The 16,790-nt window shown below is 42.6% G+C and overlaps 2 protein-coding genes across 4 annotated transcripts; both read left to right on the forward strand.

The window, feature by feature from the left end:
• Window positions 1-334: 334 nt before the first annotated feature.
• Window positions 335-11,352, forward strand: dnajb5 (DnaJ heat shock protein family (Hsp40) member B5). Of its 3 annotated transcripts, XM_086314173.1 has the most exons (5): window positions 335-588; window positions 1,647-1,764; window positions 2,965-3,228; window positions 3,953-4,614; window positions 9,353-11,352. In XM_086314173.1, the coding sequence occupies exons 3-5, from the start codon at window positions 3,018-3,020 to the stop codon at window positions 9,584-9,586; spliced, it is 1,107 nt and encodes a 368-aa protein (XP_086170299.1). In that variant the 5' UTR covers window positions 335-588; window positions 1,647-1,764; window positions 2,965-3,017; the 3' UTR covers window positions 9,587-11,352. The 3 variants fall into 3 exon arrangements, with proteins under 3 accessions (XP_086170299.1, XP_086170301.1, XP_086170300.1); XM_086314175.1 differs by lacking the exon at window positions 335-588 and having other exon boundaries at window positions 1,532-1,764; XM_086314174.1 differs by lacking the exons at window positions 335-588; window positions 1,647-1,764 and adding an exon at window positions 2,182-2,313.
• Window positions 11,353-13,443: 2,091 nt separating this feature from the next.
• akr1a1a (aldo-keto reductase family 1, member A1a (aldehyde reductase)) lies at window positions 13,444-16,649 on the forward strand. Its single transcript, XM_086314179.1, has 6 exons — window positions 13,444-14,007; window positions 14,922-15,073; window positions 15,457-15,506; window positions 15,598-15,747; window positions 15,828-15,987; window positions 16,249-16,649. Exons 1-4 carry the CDS (start codon window positions 13,444-13,446, stop codon window positions 15,615-15,617), a joined length of 786 nt encoding a protein of 261 aa, XP_086170305.1. The 3' UTR covers window positions 15,618-15,747; window positions 15,828-15,987; window positions 16,249-16,649.
• Window positions 16,650-16,790: the final 141 nt, after the last annotated feature.

The following is a 16,790-nucleotide window of genomic DNA, read 5'->3' on the forward strand; positions in this document are numbered from 1 at the left end:
GCATTGCAGTCAGCTTCAACATGTTTCAGTGGCAGTCACATTCCCAAGCACGAATAGCACTCCACCACTAACCAGTTGTTCTTGTGGGACAGCTGCAATGGCTCAAAGTCCCTCCCCACTGCCAAAACACACACACCTATCGAGACGCACAGGAATGTCTCCCCAGTGCTCTGCACAGCTATACGCCAGTTCTCTTCGTGCTTGCTTTATTTTGAATGTTAAGCGTGTGTCAGACAGACTCCTCCATTGAGACGCCCACTTTTCTCGCACCTCCTCGCCAGTCCAGTGGGGAGTGATGACTCAAACCTAAATGAGCCTTTATTTCTCTCTCATTATCTCTCCCCGTCTCAATTCGACAAGAAGCGTTTCACCCTGCTGGGTGTACTTTCCTGTGCACTTAATGCTAAAAGTCATCAATAATGACTCAGACCTCCACATTACATGCAATTTTCTTCTACTTTTTTTTTTTTAAAGCTAGGTAGGCTGCTCCTTGATCTGATCTGCACAAAGGAATATTTCTCCTTTGAGATGTGATGTGTGGAATGAAATCTCCCTGCAGTGAAAGACGGAAAAAAAACTCCAAATAAGGTAAATTTTATTGAACAAGATCTATTTAATGTATCTCTGGGGATTTTAAGCACGTGGCCACCACTCTTCTCTACTGTTACCCACACTTTGTCTTTAGGTCCTACATCTGGTATCTGAGTTCATATTAATGTGAAGATTAATAGATTTCACATATTACAAGATGTGAAATCTTGTAATATCAGGTTCACTTGTACACAAGGACAGTCTAGGGTTCACTCTGAGCTTTAAGACCATTTGTCAACAGGTTTGGGTAAGTTTAACTATTTGTTTGGGAATCCTCACTAGTAAAGCACGTAACCTGATGAAGGCCTAAATGTGGATGCTTATTGCTTACTGATTTGTTCAAATTAAGACTTATTATACTTATTATATATACTTATATACTTATTCTAATAAGACATTATTTAGAAGCTGTGTATGTGTTGAATCTCTACCAAACATCAACCTTGATGGAGCCATTTTCACTCTCCAGCAATCTCCAAGCAGCTCTGGGTCAAGGTTTGGGGTCAGATGGATTATTTTGGAAATGGCTAAACTTGGATTTATAATAATAGGTGAAAGGCTTAAAGGTTGGGAGGGAAAAAGGTAATCTGTGTTGGGGGTGAGGTTAAGTGTAAAAGTGAAAATATTAAAAATAAGATTTGGGTTGAGGATGTAATGGGTTTTTGAGGGATGGGAAAGCGTGAAAGTTGAGGTTTGGTGTTGAGAAAGTAGGATGTGACTGTGAATAGATGTTAACTTTTCACAAAGATAGAAGATGAAAATGCGTGTGTGGGGAAGAGGGGAGTCATCACATGACTCAGCAGTCAGTGTTTATACCGATTAAATCCAGGCACGACTGCAGGATCACACGCATTAACACACACCGCTTTCTTTTTCCTTTAAAAAGAAAAAAAATTAAAGAAAGGTATCAGGGCGACGCCTGTCCAAATATGTCCACCCAAGCCCCAGACCTGCCAGCTTCGACTGCCCATAAATCAAAAAGTTAAACCAATGCCACTAATTTAACTTAATCCTAAATAGAAATCAGCCTGTGCTGTTTGTGTGTATGTGAGCAGACCCTGAACAAAGAGCGCTGCTGGCTGACAGAGGGTTGGGTCTGCTCTCCCGGCTGCAATTTTCAGACACAGGACCAGAATCGGAAACAAGGCAGCAGCAGCAGGAGGAGCAGGCTCGGTAAGGAAATGTTTTGACGCTTTTTAAGGAAAAGCTTTCTATATTTGCGCAAATTTCAAAGTCGGGTGGACCAGAAAAGAACACGACTGCGGACGAGAAGCGGGGTTAGGTTTATCAACCATCACCAGAGTGAAAGGAGTTATTAAAAACCGAACACAGCCCCGTATCAAAGAAGTTACAATCACTTAGTAACTTTTTCATAGATTCCTTGCGCACCCATGCTTTAATCCATTTTTTAGAGAACGGTACCCTGCTTTTAAAAAAATATATATTAGTATTATTATTATTACCCATGGTGGATGTGGACTCGAAGGTTCACGGACATTTGTCCGAGATTTTTCAGAGAAACGTCAGGGGGATCTCGGTGTTTGGTCACCGGTTATTTCAGAGCCAGTGATCCTCCCGGCGTCCTGACGTCAATTTATAAGGACCCAGCAGCATCAGAGCAGCAGGCAGGCAGACAGCAGGGGCTGAAGGGAAGAAAGACAGAGAGACAGGGAGAAGCCGGGCCATGCTGTTCTGATTCTTCATTAATTGCAAAGCTTCCTGGTAGGATTTTGCTTGTATTTCTTCTCACTGTCCATTTATTCGTTTTTTATTTTTTAGGCTTTTCCTTTCTGTCGGAATGTGAATCAGATTAAACCCGCTGTTGGTTTTTACAGTGGCACAATTAAAGCTGAAATTGTCACGCTAAAGGGTTTTTTTTTCCCCGTGGGAGTGGGCTTTACTGTAATAGCGAACGGTTTCTGTAGCAGCAGATAGTCAGGGTGTTTTAGTGTTACAGATGAAACCAGGCTTTCCCCCTGCCGTGTGCGCTCCCGCTGTGTCCACCGCAGTGCTTCGGCGAAGCGCTTCTGCCTGTCCATTTGGGTTTTTATGCCCGGATGGTTAAACAAAACTGGGATGGAGGCAGATAATCATCACCATTATTATTAAAGTATTATCTATACCCTGCCTAACAGGCTGAGCTGGTCGCCAGAAGCCCTGTGATGAATTAGATGAAGGGGGATTCCTCGGCACTCTTGATTTTTCAGCAGTGAAAGCAGCACCTTCTATTTCCAGCTACAGCATCATTAAATAGTGTTCACAGTAAAACCCTAATGGATGCAGTCCACTCGGCACCTTTGCCAACTCAAATATAACCTCTCCTTCAGCGTAGTATCCATCTTAAGACTCTAAAGTAGTCTTGTATCTCACCAGTGACTGACAACAGCCTGAGCTGAAGAGGGGGTCCCATTCCTGAGAGTGCCAACATGGGGAAGGACTACTACAAGACCTTGGGCATCCCCAAGGGCTCCAACGAGGAGGAAATCAAGAAGGCCTACCGGCGCATGGCGCTCCGCTTTCACCCAGACAAGAACAAGGATCCTAGCGCAGAGGAGAAGTTCAAGGAGATCGCAGAAGCCTATGAGGTGCTGAGTGACCCCAAGAAGAGGGTGGTCTATGATCAGCTGGGAGAGGAAGGTAAGGAGAGGGTGTTCTGGGTCATTTGAGTGCAAGGGGTCAGAGAGTGCAGGCTTTGTTAGTGAAGCCTTATTAAGCCGGGGTTATGATGGATTAAGTTGTTATTGAAATAGCTCAGGAACCATCTCATATCGCAGCTTGGTGGGTTTCAGTCACTGAAGTAATAATGCCGTCTCTTCCATGTTTTCATGTTTATGTGCTGGCACATGTTTAATTTTCTGTTGTTGTCTTCGGTGTCAACAACACTTACCAGCTCTAATACCTTATAGTCTACCTCAGCTGCCCGTAGAGTGTGTATGTAACTCTGTGTGCGTGTCTGTGTGGTGTGCTAGATGACAGACAGATGGCATAAGACTATTACGTGGTTCAGATATGAATAGCAGCGACTGCTGTAGTTTGCATTTGTGGGTGTTCTGTGCATGTGTCTCTGCTGAAAACGTGTGCGTGTAAGTGTGTGTTTCTGTGCGAGTGTGTTGGATGGAGTGACCTGAGTTTCTCCAACAGCAGTGCTTTTGGAAGACCGGTGATGCTGTGGGATTTTTCCCACCTACGCGGGCACCACTCTTCTCTCTACTGTTACCCACACTTTGTGTTTAGGTCCTACGTCTGGTATCTGAATTCATATTATTGTGTGTATTTTGGCTGGTGGGTGTTTGAGTGTGTGCATGTGAGGTCTCACGTTCTTGTTCTCTTTCTCTCACTCTCTTTTTTTTAAATCTCTCAGGCTTAAAAACAGGAGGCAGCAGCTCTTCGGGTCCTCCCGGAAGTTCATCGTACCACTACACTTTTCATGGAGATCCCCATGCCACCTTTGCCTCCTTCTTCGGTGGCTCCAACCCCTTTGATATGTTTTTCGGCTCCAACCGCAGTCACAGTCGCTCCAACGGCTTTTCCTTCCACAACGACCACAGCAATGACACGGAGCAGGACGCGGAAATGGACGAGGATGATCCCTTTACCCATTTTGGGAGGCAGTTTGGCTTTCCGGGGGGGATGAACAATGGCTTCCCAGGGGAAGGCCGCAGGAGGAGAGGCGTACCATCAGAGCGCCTCGGGACCAACCGAAAGCAGCAGGATCCTCCGGTCGTCCACGAGCTGAAGGTCTCACTGGAAGAGATCTTCCACGGCTGCACCAAGCGCATGAAGATCACGCGCCGCAGGTTGAACCCAGACGGACGGAGCATGAGGACGGAGGACAAGATCCTCAACATTGTCATCAAGAAAGGCTGGAAGGAGGGGACCAAGATTACTTTCCCAAAGGAAGGGGACGAGACCCCTGAGAACATTCCCGCCGACATAGCGTTTGTGCTTAAAGACAAAGGGCACGCCCACTTCAAAAGAGACGGTTCCAACATAATCTATAACTGCAAGATCAGCCTAAAAGAGGTGCGCCTGTCTCCTTCGATTTAACCTCCCTCTCTCATCTGTCTTGTCTTCTGATTTTCCCTCTGTCACCAGTTGAACTCTCTTTGTTGCTGTTCTACATGTAGTTGTAGATAATGCTGCCAAGCTTCTGATGTTGATTCCCAGTGGAGCAGTCCCAGGTTAATTTTTAATGAAGATGTGCAAAGTTTGAACTAAAAATACAAATTATTCATGTCATTCAGCCCAGAGAGGTGTGTCTGTAATTTAACAGTGCTGGGTGGGTGGTCATATCAAACATACCAAGGTGGGAGAGTGTGTGCATCAGAGTCTCTGCCACTGCAATGTGATAGAGGAAGCCAGAATGTGGTGTATTTGTGCGACTGGCACAAAGCCATTATCCTCACTTGTTCTGCACACTGTATGAAAACATAAATAGACACACAAGCACAAAGCTGCACACAAGCAAGTGTGTGTGCACACACTCTCCATCTTCAAGCGTATTTGCCAACACACTCCGTTAAAGACGGATTGCAGTGTGACATTGGTGATGATCCAGGCTGTTATTACTGTGACTGGCAGGACATTTAATTAGAGGGCAGAGAGTCCAGCACCAGCTCTGCTCTGGCTCTATATTAGACAAACTTTAATGTTTCTAATAGCGTTGCCACTCACTGGCCTGCTCTCGACGTGATCTGCTTAATGGCAGGTGTTCTCAAATAGCTGGAGATGTCAGGGGAGATGTTGTTTTTACTCAACTCGGGCCTGTGTTTTTTGTTTTTTTTTTTGTTTTGTTTTTTTAGCAGGTTTCCTCTAAAAGCAGCACTGACTCTCGCACCGTGCAGTTAATGCGCTGGAAAATAAGTGCGTCTGCACACGGAAAGACAATGAAGCCTAAGTTGACGAGAGCACATTAGAGTTTGTTGAGTCACATTAAGCAGGGGATGGTACTTGATCAAACCAGCACAGTGATTAGGTTTGCACTGCAGAACTCCCACAGCTAAAACCCTCTGCTCCCACAGCAGCCAGATAAGAGACTTAATTTCTGACGCAGCTAAAGTTGAGATGAGGAAGCGAAGGGGAACTGTGGCTGGGATGTGTGTGTCGGGGGGGTATCTAGGGAATATTAGGGAAGTGGGTCAGATGATTCAGTATCCAAAGCAAATAAGAGCTCATATTCCACTGCTCTCTTGAAGATGTGATGCTAAATACTGCAGTAAAATCACAGCACCAGATGCATGCCGCATGCTAGAAAACCTACCACGCATAATGTGGCAAATGTTATCCAGTTCTTCAGTAGAGAATATAGCTTCACGAATCAGATGATTGATTATATTAGCAAAAATCTCTGCAAGTGCTCATTACAAAGTAAAAACCAAAAGGGGTGAGACTGAGGCATGCTGATATTTGCAATCGCCTTTCTGAAGCAGGTATCTCTATTTAGTCATATTTTTGGCTGCTGTATGAGTCTCCAGATATTTGGCTGTTCAGTTTTGCTTTCTGCCTGAAGCATGCCCTGATCAGCGGCTCAGTTTAGTGTCTCCAAGTTTGTTTGGCTATGCTATAAACTCCTGGGAGACATTAGCAGAGGTAACATTCAGCCCCGCTGTCTTTTCACAGTTACAGTCAGAAGCAATTTGAGAGTTTACCTCAAATATGACACACTGGCTTCCCTGAAACCAGTCTATATTGGGATCTGTAGGTAGGCTCTATGGCAATAATGAAGCCTCTGAGTTGTCTAGCTCCTGTCATTGCTGTAAAATCCACATCCAGGACAACTGTAGCTGCTGGGCTCTGAAGGCAGCGTGGACAGCTTTTTTGCAGCTCTCTGGCAAATAACTGCTGAATCTATGGGAGTAAGACAGCATTTGCATTTTGCAGCATCTGTTGTGTGTAGCATTAGCAACCAGTATTTCAGGACAGGCTCTGTGACAGGCGGCCCACACTTGTAAGGACACTTCGGACTATGAGCACGCCTTAAGCTGGCTCTGACAGCTAAATGTAACAAAACTGTTGGGTTTTAACAGTGAAAGTTAACATTAGCATATGGCCCTCAGTAATACAAGTCTAGAAAATGTTCTTTCAAATATAGCAAAAAGTGACTCTGTGTCTGTGTCAGTTTCTAAAGCCTTGTCTGTGCTGAGGCTTACGCAATCAGTGGGCCCTCGGATCAGCTGGCAATGTGTGTTGAGCGTCATGGCAACCTGTCTGTGTGCGAGACGTGTGTTAGTCAATGGAGCTGTCCATAACTGAAGGATGAGCCACTGCTCTCCACTGCAGTCAAAGAAATCACCCTCTAATGTATGTGATGGGTTAAAGGATGATGATGATGTCATGGCTGGAAAACTTGGTCCTGTGAAGCAGCTGCTCTCCAGGCCACATTTACACCCCAGTTTCTTTTCAAAGAAACAGGCACAGCCTGAAAATCTTCCAATTAGTACAATAGTGTCTAAGCGCATGGATTGGATCTTGGAGCTATTATTCTGGGCAAAAATCACAATTACACCAGAAGGGGATAGAATTTATACATCTCTAGCTATTGAGTATCTTAATCCTTCAGGGATTTGATCTTTTATGATACCCAGGTGATATAAGTGATCTCCCTTTTTATATCTAGCACCACTATAGTTACCTGTACTAGATGCACACTCACTGCTTTATTAGGTAGGTATGTAGTACTGGATTGGACACGCTTTTGGTTTGCTATAAGTCTGCTGGAAACAGAGGTGCTGGAGATTTTAGTCCATATTGACATGACAGCATCAGACAGATACTGCAGATTTGTCAGCTGCACATCCATGATATGAAATCCAGTTCCACAACATCCCAGAGCCACTATGTTGGATTGAGAAAGCCATTTGAGTACAGTGTTTAAGAATCCTGTATTAGATTATTTGAGCTTTGTGACATGGTGTGTTATCCTGCTGGAAGCAGCCATCAGAAGACGGGCATACTGTGGTCATAAAGGGATGGCTGTGGTTTAAGTGATGCTCAGTGGGTACAAGCCCAAAGTGTGCCAGGAAAATATCTCCCACACCAGCAGCGTGAACAGTTAATAAAAGGAAGGATGAATCCATGCTTTCATGTTGTTCATGCCAAATTTGGACCCTACCATGTGAATATCGTGCCATAAATAGAGATTTATCAGACTGAATGTTTTTCCATTCTTCTATTGTTCAATTTTGGTGAGCCCTTGTAAATTGTAGCTTTAGTTTTTTGTTCTTAGCTGACATGAGTGTGGTGTTCCTGCTGCTGTAGCCCATCTGCTTCAAGGTACAACGCGTTGTGCATTCAGAGATGCTCTCTTGCATACCTTATTTGTAATGCGTGGTTATTTGAGTTGTTTTTTCCTTCTTATTAGATCAAAGCACTTCTCTGCTGATCTCTGGCTTCGACAAGACATTTTCACTCAGAAAACTGACACTCACTGGATATTTTCTCTTTTTTGGAACACGGCCTGTAAACACTAGGGATGGTTGTGTTGGAAAATCCCAGTAGATCAGCAGTTTCTGAAATATTCAGACCAGCCTGTCTGACAGCAACAACCACGTGTCACGTTCAGAGTCATTTAAATCACATTTCTTCCTCATTCTGATGCTCTGTTTGAACTGCAAATGCATTGAGTTGCTGCCATATCTAATAAAGTGGCTGGTGAGTGTATTTCATCAGCCTTAGCTGTAAATGCATTTAAAAGTAGCACAGTAACAATAGCAACATGCTGTTAAAATTGGTCTATACCTGATGAACAGTAACATTTTTTTATCTCCTCGGCTAAAGGTTAATGGAGCCAGTAACAAATGGCATAAGAGAGCCGACCCTTTAACAACTTTAAAATGTTTAATTTTAATTTCTATATCTTTCTTTGTCTTAGAGTAGTTTGAGGAATCTCCAAATTAAGCTTCTGTCTCCCCGTCTTCATTATTTAACCTAACCCTTTAGCTCACAGTGAATTCTACTGCTGGTCATTCTCACTGGTTTTCTCTCTCTTTTCCACACCTTTTTATAGTATTTATTTACTGTTTTATTTGTAGTGATGTATTTTTCAAGTGTTATATTTAAAGAAAAAAGAAAAGGGAAGTCCATTCACACTGTTGTGGATTTAAATAGTTCTTTCCATTAAGTGCAAATCTGGTGAATGATGCTCACTGGAAAGCCTGTGAAGTCGTGATAACCGGAAAGTCTCTGTGTTTAGTTTAGCGCTCTCTACACGGACTGGATGCATCAGGCACTGTGATAAGGAGGTGAGGCATGTGAGTGAGTGTGCGTCTGTGCATGTGTGTGTTTGTGTGCATGTGGGGATCTGACAGGCCCTCCAACTATTTACGAGCTCAGCCGATTCCTGCCTGACTTCATTAGTCCCAGCTATGAGACCGTTGCTAAAATTAGTCCCCTGTGCAATGTGGGGCCCTGCAATGCTGACACACTTACACACACTCCCTAACACACATGCACACACACACACACACACTTGCAAACAAAGACTAGAAAACTTTCCCACTGCCAAGTCATGTTTTCCTAAATGTTCCTGTTCCAAATACTGCTCTTTCGACCCCCGCAGTGCTGTCAGTACAATTTCTTTTCTTCACATACTTTTACACACACCACACCGAAAGCACAGCAAATACTGCCTCCCGATAGCGTACTGGGGGAAGATATGAACACTGCAGACTTTAACGAAACATTACATCACCGAGATATTCATGGATTTGGCATTTTATTCCTATTAATGATATTAACCCTTTCAATCTCCTCTCTTCTCCAGGCGTTGTGTGGCTGCACAGTTAGCATTCCCACGCTGGAAAACCGCGTTATCTCCCTCCCTTGTCACGACATCATCAAGCCAGGGACGGTGAAACGACTCAGAGGCGAAGGCCTGCCTTTTCCAAAGAACCCTTCACAGCGTGGTGACCTCATCGTGGAGTTTTCGGTCCGTTTTCCCGACAGGATCCCCCCTCAGTCCAGAGAAATTATCAGACAACACCTCCCCCAGTCCTAGAAAGATACATCTCTAACTCCTCCACCACAAACTCCAGACTAAACCTGAGGAAAAAAACTACACTCCTTCATCTACTCCTTCTTTGTTTGTAGTTACCCTCATGTCCCTGTGAATGAATACAGCTTTGAACATGTGCTGTGATAATTTAGGGACTTCACAAAAGGAAGAATGGCAGTATCAGGATGTAAAGTACTCATATTTATTTTGTCTTTCAGCCCAAACGCGCGCGCACACAGACACACACAGACCCACAAATACACACACACAAGCACCCTGAGCAGCAGAGCGGTGCTGAGGATGGGCTCAGCACGATTCTGGTTTTTAAGGGAACCTCTTTTCTTAACTGTTTTATACGGATTTATCAGTGGTTTTATATGCCGTCCGACTCTGATCCTCGTCTTTTTGTGATAGGATAAAGCGTGAAATATTTTATAACAAGAACAGGATTTTGTTTTCCAAACATGTCAAAAAAGGATTGCTTAATGTTTACATTAAGTGTACCAGCAGCTTCCGTGGTTTTTAGCATAGCCTTTCCTTTGGCACATGCCAGAGTTTTTCTTCTTTTTTCTCCCCCATGCTTTCAATCTAATAAAGAATTATGCTTGAAAATCTGTAGGCCATTAGTATGATCTGTCTCCCCTAAAATATCCCTAGACGTGCAGTGCCACAGAGCTCTAAAAACTCTTGCATTACTCCAATAATATTAGCATAGTTTAGCTGCAATGGAAGAATCTGGGAATGACAATCACGTAACTGTAACAGCAGTGTAAGTTTAGATATCTGCACATAATATCGGTGCTTTCCCTTCTGAGCTGTGAACTGAATAGCCTGGCTCAATATCTGAGGGACATTTAGGTGCCTTAGCCCGGTGTCACACCACATATGTGAACACACATACAGGTCACACTATAATAAAGACAAATAGCCATGAACACAACACATGATGCCCTATGCTGTGTTAGGCGTTACCACCAGGACCTGGTAATTTTAAAAAAACGGTAAGCAAGCTATGTAAAGTAATTCACCTTACTGTACTGTATGTAAGAAGGATCATTTATAGGAAGTGATTTGATACAAGACTGATGATTTTTGCCAATTCGTCTTTGTAAAGTGCCATACAAGTAATTGCTGGATTTCCCAGAGGAATGCAAGCGTGACGTTAGACCGATTCCTGTGGGAAAGCCAGCTTTGTTGTGGGATATTCTGCTTTCTCTTGTGGCATTTGAAGGCCATGTCTCGGTGCTACTGTGAGCAATGCCAAAAAGTAGACCGCATTGTTGTCTACTTTTTTGGTTACATGGAGTCCTCAGTTTCCGATGTGATAAATGCCTCTGTTCCCTAACAGCTGTACATCAAACGTTACAAACTGTACGTAGTGCAAATAGAAAAACTGTTCTCTGTCTCAGCTGCAGGGGACGCCCTTGAGCTCTTCCTCGCTGTAATTTGCAGCAGTGGTGAGAATATGTGTGGGTTATGCTGACAGTCCTAGTAGGTCGAATAAATGAGGTGTACAGGAAAATATTTGAATGCTTCGTGTTTGATAAATTCTCTTTTATATTGTGAAAGACAAAACTATAAGATATGTTGTTGTTTTTTCTCTTTGGGGAGAGACTTGAATGACTTGTGTGATGGTCCTGTGGCAACAACCAGGCTTAACAAGTGCTGCTGCTGCTAATCAAAGACTCACTTACACTGCTTATTGTGCATATGCCAATATCTATGAATTTTTCAAAATGAAAACAAATAAACCAAATGTGTGAAGTTTGCTTCATTTTCATTTATTGCTGCTTGAGAACAAGTACCAGTTCCTAATAACATTCACCTCAAAGTGCTTTACAGTCTAAGAAAAACTGATAATCTCAGAACTCCTATGAGCAAGCACTTGGCAACAGTGGGAAAGAAGAAAACCTCAAGGAGGGGGGAGGAGAAAAGACCAACATGCAACATTATATAAGATTAAAACCTTTCTCAGCGCACAACAGCAACAACAAACATACCTTAACCTGTTAATTTTGCCTCTTTTACACCACCACAGTGGAGTTTAAACCAGGCATAAAGATGTTTGAAGTGCAGATTCTCTGATTTCATTAAAGGGGTTTTACAAAACACCTCCATTCACTGCTTAACAATTATGACCATTGGCTGACAACCAGTTTCATGTCCAACTGAGGCCTGTTTTCTCATTATTCCAGGATAAACCGTAATATGAGATCCAAGGATATATTGATGGAAATGAAGGAGGATGCCATAAGACTGAAAAACCAAATACGAGTAGTTTTCACTGTGTTGTAGACCTTCTGTATTTATTTTCATAATCAAATGTAGACGTTTGAAGAATAGGCCTACCAGAGAGTGTTCTTGACTTTGTTAGATGTTGTTTCTCTTAACCATGCACACAATTCTGTCTTTGAGCACCATATTTGTCTCCTGTGGTACCTCAAGCAAGTTCATCACTTGGAGTCCATTCCAACTCCATATCTTCTATCTGCACCATTTATCATTAAATAACAAAGGAACAGATCTCACCTGGCCATGAAACTGCGTGTCAGACGATAATTTTTAAGTATTGGAAAATGGGAGACTATAAATGGCTGTAATTTCTTAAAAGTTAATGCAATACTTTTGTAAAATGCTTTGAGTTAAAGCTAAAAATTTGCACTTCAGTCACACTGTTCGAGTTCTGTTTGATCTGAAATCTTCTGTGGTTGCGTACAGAGGCAAGAGTGGACAGCATAGAAAGACATTCACGGGTATGACCAATTTAGAATCGTTACTTAAGTTTGACGAATGTTATTCGGACCCTCAGGAGTACCATGCAGGCACAGGGAAAACATGCAAGCTCCACACAGAAAGGCCCCAGCCATCCAACATGAACCAGTAACTGTCTTGTTAACCACTTTACCACCGTGACACCTGCCTGTCCTTACCTTGCTTGCAAAGTTAAAATTGTTGGGTTTTGTGTATTTGTATTTTTGCTTTGCGCATGAAGGCCACTGTAATACATTTATCTGACAGTTTTTATTACAGTTGTAAGGTTAACAAGATCCATCAAGATTTGTTCGTGTAATCTTCAGTCATGGTTTTGTTTAACTTCATGTTTGAAGACTAAATTATCCGACATTTCTTTAGAGAAAATAGTCAAAAGAATGTAAACAAATCTCTGTATCAAAACTATTTTTTCATCTTCCCTGCTGCATTCATCTTCTCAGACGTAGATAGATGGATAGATTATTGATTTGATTGGGCATTTAAGGTTAGCAAGATCAAAACTGGAATAAGACTCCAAATTCTGAAAGTAATATGGAAGTAAAAATTGAGCAGCCACCAGCACCTCTAAACAAATAAATCTGCCTTGTGACCCTGGTCATGAATGTTTAACAGTGTGCATGGTGGAATTTGGACATTTTCCATCAGCCGTAGTTACAGATAAACATATGAAGACAGACTGACCTCAGCGTGCTAAAATTCTGATGGACTCAACCTTCAACTGATCACTGGTTCATCTTCTGAAGCAATTCCAGGTACGAGAAGAAAGACTTTTTATTCAAATGCTGGTTGTGTTTGATGGTTACTGGTTTAAATGTTTTCTCCTGCACCCTGGGCAGAGCAAAGGGAAGGTGATCTGTGCTGGGAGATCACGTGAAACAACTGCAGTGCCTGATGAGCAAAGTCTGTGTGTGCGCCCCACATGTTGAGGATAAAACAGGCAATTAGTGAACCATGGAAAGGCTGCCTGAGATGTGCTCCAGTAACTCTGCACTGTGACGAATGGCATCTAGCCGCATCAGCCATTTCTTGCGACGGGGCTGAGTTCACAAAGAGTTTATATTTTCACCGAAACACAGTTTTAAGCTCAAATGGCAAAAGAACAGCTAATAACAGAAAAGTGGGTCAGCAAGCAAGACGATTGCTTGTTAAAGGAATTTGCATATGTAGAGTATATGATTCATACACATGACCCCAGCTGTAGTGCAGATCATGAACTCATATGTGTTTTAATCAGTAACTCAGTGTTAGGACTTGGTCATGATGACCAGACAACTAAGCCTCATATAAGCTCGCGAGTGAAGACCTCACACACTCCTCTTTGTCTTTTCTCCGCCCGGTTCTCAGAGTTGGAGGATGAACACCTTTGTGACTCTCTCGACACGGCAGAGGATGCCCGTGATTGGACTCGGCACATGGAAAAGTACCTCGGGACAGGCAGGGACATAAACACTCACACAGAGTTAGCAGGTCCAACAAATGTTTTTGGACATGGTGGAATTTTAAAGCTTACGTCTGTCTCTGTGTGTTCTCAGGTGAAGCAGGCGGTGCATACAGCTTTAGAGTGTGGATACAGGCACTTTGATTGTGCTGCTGCTTATGAGAATGAAAAGGAGGTTGGAGAGGCTCTGGCTCTCTGGGTGGGTCCAGGAAAGGTGAGCTTTGGTGGTCTTTTAATCAGCTCCAGGTGCCTTTATTCTCTTCACGTCAGCCACATCAGTAGGCTGGTGTGGACATGTGCCATAAAAATACATACAAAAGTAAAAACTACAAATATTTAGCCGAACTTTTCAAAGCAATCCACATGCTTTCTTGACTCAGAGCTTTAAAAGTGAGCTTTAGAATGATATTAAGAATTGTAGGAGCTATCTGCTGGACCATGTAATAGGGTAGCCTATCAGACACATGCAGTGCTACTGTGAGCAAATTAATTATTATTATTTATTTATTTATTTATTTATTTATTTACAATTAAATAGAATTTCCTGGCAGTTATTTCATGTTTCAGGCTTTACAGTGTTAACTGATAAATCTACTGACATTCAGATAAAAAACGGATAAATATTTTCAGTTTAGTCACATAAACAAACAAGATATCTGCTCCTTATCTTACCTGTGAAGTGTTTTTCTGTTGATTGTTGCTGTTGTTTATTAAACCTGAGGGCCACTGCAGGGTTAGAGATGTATGACAGTTTTAGTTATATTTCTGAGGTTAGGAAGCTCTGCCAAGATGTTTTTTCATCTATACTTCTCTCGTGGGTTTTTTGTTGTTTTTTGTTTGTTTTTTTCAAATAAATTTCAGAAACCCAAATAACATAATGTTTCTTTAAAGAAGAGTCCAAAGAGTGTATACAAATCACTGTGTCAGCAAATGGTTTTGAAGAAGTGGTTAATATTTGGTCTGTAAGCCAAAACATGTAGATGAAGATTGGTTTTAACATAGGTTCAAGTCTGCAGTTCACTACCATCAGGCTCAAACTTGTCACTGTCTGTAATGTGCCCTGTTCAAGTGTTTCCCTGTATTCAGAGCAGTCATTGGTTTGTATCCGTGTCATACTTTCCGCTCCAGGCTCTGCAGCGTGAAGAAGTGTTTGTGACTTCCAAACTGTGGAACACCAAACATGACCCCCAGGATGTTGAAGAGGCATGCAGGACCAGTTTAGCAGATCTGGGTCTCTCCTACCTGGACCTTTACCTCATGCACTGGCCCATTGCATTTCAGTGAGTGACTACACACACTCAGTAATGTTAATACGTCTCCATCTGGCTGTAACTGAGCAGAGATTGAATTGTCACTTTACCTGAAGCAGCTATTCAGGTGTGGGCGTTTCAGGAGGGGGAAGGAACTGATGCCTCGAAAGGAAGATGGAAGCATTTGTTACTCTGACACACACTACAGGGATACTTGGACTGCCATGGAGAGCCTCGTAGATAGAGGGCTAGTCAAGGCTATAGGTCTGTCCAACTTCAATGCCAGGCAGACTGATGACATCATAAGCATGGCCAGACACAAACCTGTAGTAAACCACGTGCAGCTACATTTTTTCAGCTCTGTTCAAACAAGTCAGTAAACTGTACCTAATAATTGTGTGTCTGTGTTACAGGTTGAATGCCATCCATATTTGTCTCAAGCAGATCTCCTCTCACACTGTCGGTCAGTTTAATGATTGTTTAACATTCAAACTGGCAGTCATCCTTTCTGAGATTAATATGTCAAAGTAACAGGTTTCACACCTCCATCTCAGCTCAGTGGGAGTTTGTGTGACAGCTTACAGTCCTCTGGGCAGTGGAGACAGACCCTGGGCCTCTGCTAATGAACCAAGTCTGCTAGCAGATCCTTGACTGGGAGCCATAGCCCAAAGATACAAGAAGACACCGGCCCAGGAAAACTCAAAGTAATACAATCACCACTAATCCCTTTAACGGTGTCCTCCATTTATTTGACTAATCACATGACTCAATGACTCATTTGCAGGTGGCACATTCAGAGGGGTGTTGTGTGTATTCCCAAAAGCGTGACGCCTTCCAGAATCCAGCAGAACTTGAACGTGTTTGACTTTTCCTTGTCAGAAGAGGACACGAAGAGCATTGAATCCTTCAATCACAACAAGCGTTTCATCGCTCCAACAGTCGAGGTAAGTCACCAAGTCTCCTTGGCACCTAAAAACAATTCTGAACGGCTTCTTCCCCCAGAGCCTAAATATTTAGATGTTTATATACCAAAGCATGAACTATTGTAGTCTCCCTCTGGAGAAGGCTCACAGCTGGTGATTTCAGTAGGTCTTGGATTTTAAACAGTTTCTCAGAAGTGTTTGGAGTTAGTTGGGTATAGTAGTACATTAATAGGCAAATTATTAATATAAACCATTAACTACAATTTGCATTTGTTTCTACAGAGAGAGAGTGTGGAGAGATGCTGAACATCCTCATTTCCCCTTCCATGATGCTTACTGAGTCTCTAGCAAAGTCGATGTATACTTTTTAAGAAGAGTTGTCACTATGATTAATTTCATAGCAATTTTAGTTCAGTAATTTTGATCAATTTTCACCCCCGTTACATTTTCAGTATGGGGGAAGAAAAAAAGAAAGAAAAAGAAAAAAAAAATCCAAGCAGCAGTGTTTCTCTCACAGTTACAGTGACACTGTGTGGACAGAAACTGAACAGTATCTTAGCCCAGTGACAGCACTACTGATCACGTCTTTATACTTTCACTCTGCTGGCAGCAGAGAACAGACAGATCTCATCAACTACAAACTGCCCTGTAAAGAGTTTTAGTGTCTGGTAGAAGAAGTAGGAGGGGGGGGAGGGGGGTGAACCAAACAAAAACTTTGTTACATGCCGTCTTTCTGCAAGATTTACATCTCTGTCAAACAGGCAGATAAATGGCAAATAATACCAGGTACCATAAATGCAGATGATTTAACCTCACTCTGATGA

This window comes from Aulonocara sp. 'chitande type north' Nkhata Bay, linkage group LG12, assembly GCF_057382095.1.
Source record: "Aulonocara sp. 'chitande type north' Nkhata Bay isolate Kocher_YH1m ecotype deep benthic linkage group LG12, A_spYH_male_GT1.1, whole genome shotgun sequence".
In the NCBI taxonomy this organism is placed as follows: Eukaryota; Metazoa; Chordata; class Actinopteri; order Cichliformes; family Cichlidae; genus Aulonocara; species Aulonocara sp. 'chitande type north' Nkhata Bay.

Bases quoted from the DNA above. Each gene is read 5' to 3' on its own strand.
- dnajb5 (XM_086314173.1), top strand. From the start codon at position 3,018: ATGGGGAAGGACTACTACAAGACCTTGGGCATCCCCAAGGGCTCCAAC. The intron at 3,229-3,952 runs GTAAGGAGAGGG...TAAATCTCTCAG, and splicing joins TGATCAGCTGGGAGAGGAAG to GCTTAAAAACAGGAGGCAGC. The intron at 4,615-9,352 runs GTGCGCCTGTCT...TCTCTTCTCCAG, and splicing joins GCAAGATCAGCCTAAAAGAG to GCGTTGTGTGGCTGCACAGT.
- akr1a1a (XM_086314179.1), top strand. From the start codon at position 13,444: ATGGCAAAAGAACAGCTAATAACAGAAAAGTGGGTCAGCAAGCAAGAC. The intron at 14,008-14,921 runs GTGAGCTTTGGT...TTTCCGCTCCAG, and splicing joins TCTGGGTGGGTCCAGGAAAG to GCTCTGCAGCGTGAAGAAGT. The intron at 15,507-15,597 runs GTCAGTTTAATG...CCTCCATCTCAG, and splicing joins GATCTCCTCTCACACTGTCG to CTCAGTGGGAGTTTGTGTGA.